Source organism: Girardinichthys multiradiatus, chromosome 1 (assembly GCF_021462225.1).
Source record: "Girardinichthys multiradiatus isolate DD_20200921_A chromosome 1, DD_fGirMul_XY1, whole genome shotgun sequence".
Lineage (NCBI taxonomy): Eukaryota > Metazoa > Chordata > Actinopteri > Cyprinodontiformes > Goodeidae > Girardinichthys > Girardinichthys multiradiatus.
The window spans coordinates 1279012-1291102 of NC_061794.1; the positions used below are offsets into that span (position 1 = coordinate 1279012).

General features: G+C 42.9%; 1 protein-coding gene across 1 annotated transcript in view; it reads left to right on the forward strand.

Annotated features, from left to right (window-relative positions):
- Positions 1–1071: 1071 nt before the first annotated feature.
- Positions 1072–12091, forward strand: part of LOC124881004 (mitochondrial carrier homolog 1-like) — a 29409-nt gene continuing 18389 nt past the window's right edge. The window contains exons 1-2 of the mRNA XM_047386520.1: positions 1072–1482; positions 3834–3882. Coding sequence (XP_047242476.1) covers positions 1330–1482; positions 3834–3882 — 202 coding nt within the window. The 5' untranslated portion in view covers positions 1072–1329. The remainder of the gene's footprint in view (positions 1483–3833; positions 3883–12091) is intronic.

Sequence of the window (12091 nt, forward strand, 5' to 3'; positions counted from 1 at the left end):
GCAACACCAAGTAAATTCTGACCTATTCCACATGGTGACAAGGAATGAAAAGCAAACATGACAAGGAAAACTGTATAATATTGATACAGTAATGTTTTGGTATCAATGCATACCACAGCAATTGTGGGTTCTTTGAATTAACCTCGTATTTTTACAGCAGCTGATACACCTGAAGGTTAGAACAACCATGTAGACCTTTGATGGAAGGTATGTTGTCAGCTAAAGTGTTGTTTTCTCATTATTATACAGTCATTACAACTATATTATCACTTCCCTCTTATGTGAAGAAATTTCTCACAGACCTAGACTTCCCTCTACTGGTCAAAGCAAAAAATAGCAATTTGGTCCTTTAACTCATCTTCTGGACAACAAATCTTTCTTTATTTGAATTCAACTAATAACACATAAGTATGTTTGCAATTTTAATTATTGAAACAGCAAATGAATTTGTTTTCCCCTGTGATGAGTGGTTTATTATTATCCTTTAGTGTTGTCATTTTGGTGTAGTGATACCTGAAACATTTACTTAGATCTGCAAAGTTAGGGATTCCTGGTTGTTCTATGTTGTTTATTAATCGTTCAAAGTCCTTCTAGACTTGGGTGAATGCAATCTCAAATGAAGATGGTTGGACATAATTTCATTATGATTCAGCAGCTTGTAAAACTCTCTTAGTGATTATCTTCTACATGATCTTATCAATTTCTCTTTGGAAGATTTTTTTGCCCCTCTTTACCTTACTTTATTGAAGTAGATTGATTAGTTTCTGCACATTTCTTTTAAGGTTTAACAATACTTCAATCAGGGTGAGGTCTGGACATTGACTGGGCCACTTTGATTCTATTCTTTTTCAGCCATTCTGATGTAGATTTGCTGTATATAGCTGCAATGACTGCAGCCCAGACCTGTACAAACCACAGGCCTTTGAAGTAGTACCACGATTGTACAAGTAAAAACGATCTACCTTGCAATATATGGTACATTATTGTGTTTTGTTGGTTTCTTTGTTTTTGCATTGCAGGCTCTTGATGCTGGGGTTAACATTTGGCCATCTTCGCGTCTGGTCGCCTGAGACTACGTGACGTCAGAGGATAGACTCCGCCCAGGTGTTTTGGTTCCGCCAGGAGACGTGAGGCTTCTGTTTTTAACCAAACAATGCTATGAGAGCGAACTTAAGCTCATTTTTATTCTATTTCTGTTAAATCGGACAAACAAATTAAACGGAACTAGGTTTCTTTAGACACTACGAGCTCAGGGCAGAAGTCATGCTAACTCCAGCTGATCTTGGTGCTGATCGGGGATGATCCAAACGTCTCTTTCGCTAATCGAAGATGGATCCTCGAGAAGTTGACCCCACGCTGGCGGGTTACATTGATGAGGATGCCCCTTCTTCCCCCGTCGAAGTGGATACTGCCGTTTTGCTTCTGGGGGCAAGTGTAACAGCCATCACACACCCTATCTTATACGTCAAACTGCTAATTCAGGTAGCTAACATTTGTTAGTGTATGCATTATCCAAAGATGAAAACACTCTGGTAGCATATGAATCATGTTACAACAGTTTACACATTGCCAAGTGACTCTTCAAGACAATGTTCTAATTTCAGAGTAGCAGTGTTTTAGAGTACAATTTCCAGTCGGATTCAGTTTATTATTAAAATTAGTTAAAAGTTTTTCTATCTAATGAAACCCAGCAGATTGCATCCAGTCAGTGACTTGCAGCATTCACTCCTCCTGGATGAGCATGTAGAGACAGTGGACAGTCACTGGTGTTGACTTTGCAGCAATCCCTCATACAGAGCATGCATGTAGCGACAGTGGAGAGGAAAAACTCCCTTTTAACAGGAAGAAACCTCCAGCAGAACCAGAACCAGGCTCAGTGTGAGCAGCCATCTGCCACGACTGACTGGAGGTTTGAGAGAACAGAGCAGAGACACAAAGAGAACAAAAAAGCACTGATCCAGGAGTACTTTCTATGGGAAAGAAAAGTAAAACATATATGTGCGGTCAGTAGGAGTGTAACAATACTTTAAACTCATGACATGAGGCGATTTATGATAATTAACTAAGAGATTTTAAAAATATTATGAGAAAAACCGTGGCTGTATAATATTAGAAAAATAGGACATTTTGACATTATTGTTGAATAGTGGTATGCAATATTAATTGAAATTTACCCATTTGTAATTATTATTATGATTATAGTATTTAATATTTTATTAACTATGCGATGGATTGGCGACCTGTGCCGGGTGTACCTCACCTCTCGCCCATAGACCACTGGAGATGGGCACCAGCTCCCCTGCGACCCACTATGAAATAAGCGGTATAGAAGGTGAATGAATTAATATTTAATTAAATAATAATTTGGTCTGTTAAGCGTTGTCCTGTGAATACCAGCTCAAAATGGCTTTGATATAAGGACCACAGAGGAAAAGGTGAATCAAGCTCTGGGATTACTGTACACCAAAACTCTGCACACACATGAAATAAATTCACACAATTTCCTGAAATACAAGAATTTATTTACAAAAACTATTTAATTCAGAGTCAAACATTTTAATTAAAGGCGACATCATGCAAAACTCTTTTTTAGGCTTGAACTACATTTTATTGTGCATTTGGAGTCTGTAGGAGTGCAGAAAAGTTGAATTTAGTCTCTCCAGTTGTTGCAGAGATATCTTTATGTTCTGTTTGTGTCATATTTTTCAGTCTGTTCAGTTTACTCTTATCATCTGTTACATTTTTCCAACGGTTACATTACAGTATTTGCTGCGGAACAGCTAAACAAGGTCATGGACTGATCAGTTTCACGTATCCTCCATAATTATTTCTTGCTGTGATTTTGTAGTCCAAGCTAAATTATGCCTAGGATAAGTTCAGTTCAGTTGTTGGTTGTATTAATCCACACAATTCATTACACTGTCCCCCGGCATCAGAACCTCTTCGAAGGGCCTGGTTAAATTTCATTTTTTCATGGAAATCTACCCACATCTGTGGGGAGATTCCTATTTACCCCACTTCAAGGACTAGTGCCTTCAGCAACCTCCGCCAGTATTAAGAAGGATTTCAATTCAAATTCAAATCAATAATACTTTATTAATCCCAAAGGGAAATTAGATGTTGTTATAGTTCATATTATGAAGGTTTCTTCAAAGAGTCGTTGTAGATGCTGATGGCTGTGGGCAGGAAGGATCTCCTGTAGCCTCCGTCTTACAGCAGATCTGGAGAAGCCTCTGACTGAAGACACTCTGTTGTACAACAGTCTCATGAAGAGGATGCTCAGGGTTCTCTATAATGTTCCTCATTTTGTGAAGCATTCTTCTTTGTACAATGATATCCAGAGGTTCCAGAGGAGTCCCCAGAACAGGGGCCAGCTTTCTTTATCAGCTTGTTGAGCTTTTTCAAGTCCCTGGCTCTGATGCTGCTTCCCCAGCAGGTGATGGCAGAAGAGATCACAGACTTATAGAAGACATGCAGCATCCTTCTGGAAACGGTGAATGACGTAAGATTCCTCAAGAAGTAAAGTCTGCTCTGTCCCTTCTTGTAGATGGCTTCACAGTTGCATCTCCACTCCAGTCTGTTGTCCAGGTGAACACCGAGGTATTTATACTCCTCCACCACCTCCACTTTTCCCATGATGGAAATAGTGTTTGACCTATCCTTGTTTCTCTTAAAATCTACAATCATCTCCTTTGTTTTATTCACATTCAAGATGAGATGATTGTTTCCACACCATGCCACAAAGCGGTCCACCACCTTCCTGTACTCAGCTTCTTCTCCATCTCTGATCCACCCCACAACGGCAGAATCATCGGTATTTCTGCAGATGACAGGAGTCTGTCTTGTACTGGAAGTCTGAGGTGTACAGAGTGAAAAGGAATGGTGAGAGTACAGTCCCCTGTGGTGCTCCTGTGCTGCTGACTACCTGGTTAGACTCACAACCCTTCAGTCTTACAAACTGTGGTCTGTTTGTCAGGTAGTCTTTGATCCAGGAGATTGTTGAGGCCTCCACCTGAGTCTTCTGGAGTTTCTGACAAAGCAAATCAGGTTGAATTGTGTTAAATGAACTGGAGAAATCAAAGAACATGATCCTCACAGTGCTGCTGTCCAGATGACAGTGGGTCTGTTGAAGTAGTTGTATGATGTCATCTTCAACTTCAACTCCCCTGCGATAAGCAAACTGAAGGGGGTCCTGATAGTTTATTGTTTGCTTACTCAGGTGGGCCAACAGGAGTCTCTCTAGGACCTTCATGATGTGGGATGTCAGGACAACAGGTCTATAGTCATTGAGGACTGATCGGTGAGTTTTCTTTGGTACCGGATCCAGACAAGTTGAATGGTTGAAGGCAAACGTGTAGAAGCAGAAGGGTCTAGGGCTGAGGTGGAAGATAAAACATTTGAGGTGTTACTGAACAGCTTAGACATTGGAAAAAAGATAGGTTGTTCACTTTTTACTGATGATGGAGCCATATTGAAAAAGGGGAGAAATATAAAGATAACTGGAAAGAAAATACAGGCTGAGATAAATAGGATAGAGGAATTGGCATCTCAATGAGGATTCATATTCTCAGTTGAGAAAAGTTGTGGTATTTACATGGACAATATAACAGAGGATATAAAATTTAAATTATATAATCAAGAATTAAAACAAGTAAAAAGTATAAAGTTTCTAGGAGTATGGTTTGAAGAGAAAATCCTATGGAATAAATATACAGAAAGTGATGGATAAATGTAAGAAAGTATCAAATATTATGTCTGGCTGGCAGGGACCTTGGAGCAGATAGGGAAGTGTTAAAACAAATTTACACATGATTGATCAGATCAAATATAGATTATGGAAGTATTATATATGGTTCAGCAGCAAAGACACGGCTTTGTACATGTGCCTTCAAAGCAACCCCAACAACAGCACTTGAAGTAGAAATGGGAGAAATGCAGTTAGATCTAAAGAGAACACAATTAACAATAAATTACTGGATAAATTTACAAAGCAATAACCTGGATCATCCAACACAAGACATCTTGAAGACATGCTGGGAAAAAGATAAAAAAGATACAAGAAGTTTTGGATGGATTATGAGAAAGATAACAGAAGAATTTCAAGTACAAAATATAGTAATACGTCCCATACTGCCACTAGCTGTTGTACCACCCTGGATTTTTCCAGAAGTGAAGGTAGATATGTCGTAGTCATACTTGTACTCATCGTATTCCGCTTTATCCAGGACCGGGTCGCGGGGTCAGCAGACTCAGCAAAGACACTCAGACGTCCCTCTCCCCAGACACCTCCTCCAGCTCCTCCGGGGGAAGTCCAAGGCGTTCCCAGGCCAGCTGAGAGACATAGTCCCTCCAGCGTGTCCTGGGCCTCCTCCCGGTGGGATGTGCCTGGAAAACCTCCCGAGGAATTTGTCCATGAGGCATCCAGTACAGATACCCGAGCCACCTCAACTGGCTCCTCTCGATGTGGAGGAGCAGCGGCTCTACTCCGAGCCCCTCTCGGATGGCTGAGCTCCTCACCCTGTCTCTAAAGGAGTGCCCAATCACCCTACGGAGGAAGCTCATTTCAGGCGCTTGTATCTGTGATCTCATTCTTTCGGTCCTGACCCGAAGTTCACATTCTTTCAGTCATGACCCGAAGTTCATGGCCATAGGTGAGGGTAGGAACTTAGACCAACCGGTAAATCGAGAGCTTCGCTTTTCGGCTCATCTCTCTCTTCACCACAACGGACCGGCACAGCGTCCCCATTACTGCGGCAGCCGCACCGATCCGTTTGTCTGTCTCCCACTCCATTCTCCCCTCACTTGTGAGCAAGACCTCAAGATACTTGAACTGCTCCACTTGAGGCAGGAACTCCCCTCCAACCTGAAGAGGACAAGCCACCCTTTTTTGGTCGCGAACCATGGCCATGGACTTGGAGGAGCTGATCTTCATCCCAGTCGCTTCACACTCGGCTGCGAACCACCCCAGCGCATGCTGTAGGTCTTGGCTAGAGGGGGCCGGTAGGACCACGTCATCTGCAAAAAGAAGAGACGAAATCCACTGGTCCCCAAAACCAGACCCCCTCCGGCCCTTGGCTGCGCCTAGAAATCCTGTCCATAAAAGTTATGAACAGGACCGGTGGCAAAGGGCAGCCCTGTTGGAGTCTAACATGCACCGGGAACAGGTTTGACATTGCCGGCAATGTGGACCAAAGTCCGGCTCCGCTTGTACAGAGAGCGGATGGCCCCTAATAAAGGGCCCTCTACTCCGTACTCCTGGAGCACCCCTCACAGGGCACCACGAGGGACACGGTCGAATGCCTTCTCCAGGTCCACAAAACGCATGTGGACTGGTTGGGCAAACTCCCATGAACCCTCAAGTACCCTGCAGAGGGTGTAGAGCTGGTCCAATGTTCCACGGCCGGAAGGAAAACCACACTGCTTCTCCTGAAGCTGAGGTTCAACTATCGCCCAGACTCTCCTCTCCAATACCCTGGCGTAAGCCTTACCAAGCAGGCTGAGGAATGTGATCCCCCTATAGTTGGAACACACCCTGTGGTCACCCTTGGTACGAAGGGGCACCACCACCCCAGTCTGTCAGTCCAGAGGCACTGTTCCCGACTGCCAAGCAATGTTGAAGAGGCTTGTCAACCATGACAGCCCCACAACATCCAGTGACTTGAGGTCCCCAGGGCGGATCTCACCCACCCCTGAAGCCCTGCCACCATGGAGCTTTTTAACCACATCGGTGACTTCAGCCTGGGTGATGAAAGAGTCCAACCCCGAGTCCCAAGCCCCTGCTCCACCAGGGAATGTGTGATGGCAGGATTGAGGAGATCCTCGAAGTACTCTTTCCACCGCCCAATAATGTCCCCAGTCGAGGTCAGCAGCTCCCCGACCACACTGTAAACAGTGTTGACAAAGCACTGCTTCCCACTCCTGAAGCGCTGGACGGTTTGCCAGAATCACTTCGAGGCCGACTGGTGGTCCTTCTCCATGGCCTCACCGAACTCCTCCTTGGCCAGAATTCTTGCCTCTGCCACAGCCCGGGCTGTGGTACGCTTGGCCTCAGAGTACCCGTCACCGGCCTCAGTAGAACCCACAAGCCAACCACAGCCAATAGGACTCCTTCTTTAGCTTGACATCATCCCTTACTGACGGTGTCCACCACCGGGTTTGGGGATTGCCGCCACGACAGACACCGCAGACCTCACGGCCACAGCTACGGTCAGCACCATCGACAATAAATTCGGAGAACATGGTCCACTCGGACTCTATGTCTCCAACATCCCCCAGGATCTGGTCAAAACTCTCCTGGAGGTGGGAGTTGAATACATCTCTCTATGTGCTTGGGCCTGCCAAGTCTGTCCAGCTTTCTCCTCTTCCAGCAGATCCAACTCACCACCAGGTGGTTATCAGTGGACAGCTCAGCCCCTCTTATCACCCAAGTGTCCAAAACATGCGGCCGAAGGTCTGAAGACATGACTACAAAGTCGATCATCGACCTCCTGCCTAGGGTGTCCTGGTGCCAAGTGCACTGATGAACACCCTTATGCTTGAACATGGTGTTCATTTTAGACAATCTGTGACTAGCACACAAGTCCAATAACTTAACACCACTCGGATTCAGATCGGGGTGGCCATTCCTCTCGATAACGTCTCTCCAGGTGTCACTGTGTCCCATGTGGGCGTTGAAGTCCCCCAGCAGAATGATGGATGGCCTCGCGTCTCTTGTTTGGGCTTGGCCCGGCCAGGTCCTGCAAGGAGTGACCCAGCCACCAGGCGCTCTCCGACGAGTCCCGACCCCAGGTCTGGCCCGTACCGGGCGACGTCACGTGTCTCGATTTTGTGGTCCTCATAAAGGTGTCTTGAACCGCTCTTTGTCACCTAGTGCCTGTTTGCCATGGGAGACCCTATCAGGGGCATTTAAGCCCCAGACAACATAGCCTCAAGGATCATTTGAGCATTCAAACCCCTTCACCACGTTAAGGTGGCGGTTCAAGGAGGGGAAAATAACGTACAGAAATATGTTAAATAATTATTAATCAGATTTAAACAGATGCATCAAAAACAAATGATAAAATAGGAATAGCATTCATTGTACCGGAATTTCAAATAAAAGTAGGAAAACAAATCACAAATGGTTTATCAGTACAAACAGGAGAAATGTTAGCAATACTATTAGCAGTACATTGGGTGGAAGACACAAAAAAACAATAATTTGTTCAGATTCAAGCTCGGTATTATTGAGATTAAAACATAGCCATTCAGACAGCAGGCCAGACATTGTATTAGAAATACATCATACTTTATTCAGACTACAAATGACGGGTTTATCAATAGTATTTTTATAGGTTACAGCACATATTGGAGTTAAAGGAAATGAGATGGCAGATAGGAATGCTAAGAAGGCAACACAAAATCATATCAATTTGACAGTACATTTAAATAAATCAGAGGCAAAGAGCATCATCAAACAAAAATGGAAGAATGGCAGAAAAGGTGGGATGGAGAAAGAAAAGGAAGATGGTTTCTTAGGATCAAAAGGCAGTTGGTGAAAAAAGAAATGGAAGAAGGAGCAGAAAGGAGGAAAGAATAATAACAAGGTTAAGATTAGGACATACAGGACTTAACCATACAGTTTTTAAAATACATAAACATAATACAGGAAAATGCGACCACTTTGGGATGGATGAAACAATTAAACATATTATTTTAGAGTGTCAGAAATATAAGCAAGAAAGAAAAGTTATGAAGAGAGAATTTGAAAGGATTGGATAAAAGTTTAGCATAATGGATACATTGCAAAAGAACATAGGGAGCAAACATGTACAAATTATTTTACAATTTCTAAAAACAAAATTATTTAATAGAATTCAAGTATATAACACAGATATTAATCCATGATGAACCACACTCCATACCAGTGATGGCGGTTATGCACACCTTCATATTAAACAGGTTTCTAGGATTTCCTTCTTTCATCTCCGGAATATTGCTAAAGTTAGAAATATCCTATCTAGGAGTGACGCTGAAAAACTAATCCATGCATTTGTTACTTCAAGGCTGGACTATTGTAATTCTTTACTATCAGGATGTCCACAAAATGCAGTTAAAAGCCTTCAGCTGATTCAAAATGCTGCAGCAAGAGTTCTGATGAAAATTAAAAAGAGAGATCATATTTCTCCTATTTTAGCGTCCCTTCATTGGCTCTCTGTTAAATCCAGAATAGAATTTTAAATTATCCTCCTCACATATAAAGCCCTTAATGATCTAGCTCCATCATACATCAGAGATCTGATTGTTCCATATGTTCCTAACAGAGCACTTCATTCTCAGACTGCAGGTTTACTGGTGGTTCCTAGAGTCTCTAGAAGGAGAATGGGAGGCAGATCCTTTAGTTATCAGGCTCCTCTCCTGTGGAACCAGCTCCCAGTTTTAGTCCGTGAGGCAGACACCCTGTCTACTTTTAAGGCTAGGCTTAAAACTTTCCTTTTTGATAAAGCTTATAGTACGAGTGGCTTAGTTTATCCTGAGCTATCTTCCTTATTTTTTACCTCCATCTTCTTCCCTCCCTGTTGGTTGGAGTAAGGGGGAGGAGTCAGGTTTAGCCTAAACCGGCTCAGTTATGGTTGAGGTGCAAACACACCCTCCATTTCTGCTACCTGTATGACCCCCTCTCTTTTTCAATGGTTATAATCAATCTGACAGAGGGAGGTATCCCAATCCTTGTGGTTTTTCGTATAACAATGACCATCAGTGGGACCCTTTGTGGGGTTCCTTGAGACGACATTGTTGTAAATAAGCGCCGTTTAACTAAATAATCTGAACTGAAACTATCTGTGTAGTTATGCTGCTATAGGCTTAGGCTGCTGGAGGACATAATGACCACTTTCACCCTCTTCGCTACATTCTCACACTACTCTCCAATTTTGCATTATTTGCTGTTATTTCAGCTTTTAACTTTGTTCTCTCTTTTCTCTTCCTAGAAGCTACACCTGGCCTGGCTCTGTGTCTACCTGTGACACCTTTCTGGAGAGGGGAATCGTCCGAGCTTCTGCTGGCAACAACTTAATGCTCACCTTCTACAGATGATCCACATGGCCCTGTCTTTTAGTGTTTAACCCTTTCTCTCTCCTAGACATGGCTACTGACTGAGCTTCTACTGTGACTAACTCTATGTGCTCTCTTTCAGACTAACCTTGAAAACTGGCTCAGAGTTTATCTGTTCTTTCTTTCTAGATGAAACGACTAAAGGAGCTACATCCATTAACATTTACTTTTCCTTCCCATAGAAAGTACTTCTGGATCAGTGCTTCTGTGTTCTTTTTCTGTCTCTGCTCTGTTCTCTCAAACCCCCAGTCGGTCGTGGCAGATGGCCGCTCACACTGAGCCTGGGTCTGCTGGAGGTTTCTTCCTGTTAAAAGGGAGTTTTAACCGAATTGAATTTAATTTAATTTAATTTTTGCCAACTGTCATTAAACTCCAGAAGAAGAAGTGGAGAGTTCTTTGACTTGGAGGGGGCAGTGTGCCTAAGTAGCATTTAAAGAGACGGCACCAAAATGATTTGCTCTCAGGGGCACCTCAGAACGGAGGTAAAAGATGCCCCTTTTCCACTGGCTCGATTTTGCCCGACTCGGCTTTGCGACCATTTCCATTACTGTTTTTTCAGTACCGGTACCTACTTTTTTGGTACCACCTTCTGAGCAGGTATGACCAGGGCTGAGTTGGTACTATAATGTGACGTGAACAGACTGCTGTTCACTGATTGGCCATGGGCCATAAGCCATTAGAGTCCAGCAAGCGTAAAAAAACAGCCTCTGGATGGAGCTATCAGGAATGAGAAGGTGTTTGCCGACATAGCGGAAAAAATGACAAGCCATGGTTTTCACCGCACATCGCGGCAGTGCAGGGAAAAGCTTAAGAAACTGAAGACTGGTTACAAAAGTCTCAAAGACCACAACGATCGGTGCGGGTCGGACCCAAGCGGCAGTGATGGTTTGGCCTCGTTAAAAAATAAAACCAATAGAGTGTTGCACTATTACCATTCAGGGTTATATATGTTTGAGAACCAAGGATTATCTTGAGGAACCTGGGAATGAGGTTGTGTTAGCCTTCGAACTACAGTAATTTAGAACAATAATTTATAAGGCGTAATCGTCACTGTTGCACTCGGTGGATTGTTTGGTGTGTGAGGGCTCTCTCATTTGATCTGATTTCTCTCTACTGTGATATCTCTTACTTGTTATAATACATAAGCACATTAAAACACATACTTTCTGTTGCCACATTTAACGTTTGGGGACTCTCCATGTCTTACATGGTTTTTCTAGTAGTGGTAAGGGGTTGCTAGTTTAGTGTTAGCTTTAACTCCACCATGGCTACCCATAATATTTTCTCATTACCCTGTCCTGTCTGACCATTTTTTTAATAACCTTTGAGTTTAATTTAACCGAGTACTCCACACCTGAAAGAAAATTTCATTATAGTAGATCATTATCAGGCAATGCTGTAACAACCTTTAAAGAATCTGTTCCACTTTTAATTTCCTCATTATCACAGAAAAACACAGTGGAGGGCAATAATTTTGTTTCTGCCCATTCACAAATTGATTCTCTTGTTGATAGTGTTACTTCATCATTAGACAATGCAGCCCCTTTGAAAAAGAAGGTAATTAGTCATAGGAGGCTGGCTCTGTGGATTAATTCAGAGCTGCGTACTTTAAAGCACAATGTTAGAAAATTGGAGAGAAAATGGTGCTCTACACACCCAGAGGATTCCTACTTAATCTGGAAAAAATAGCCTACTGTTGTATAAAAAGACACTTTGCCAAGCCAGAACAGCTTATTTCTCATCATTAATAGAAGCGAACGAGATTAATCCTAGGTTTCTCTTCAGTACAGTTGCTAAACTTACACAGAGTCATAGCTCTGTTGAGTCATCCATTCCCTTAGCTCTCAGCAGTCATGACCTTATGGGATTCTTCTTAAATAAAATTGATTCTATTAAAAAGAAAATCTTTGACATACTCCCGAAGATGATTACTGCATCCTCAGAAAGTGAGACAACATTGGAAGTAACTGTAGAACCTTATTATTTTAATATTTTAAAG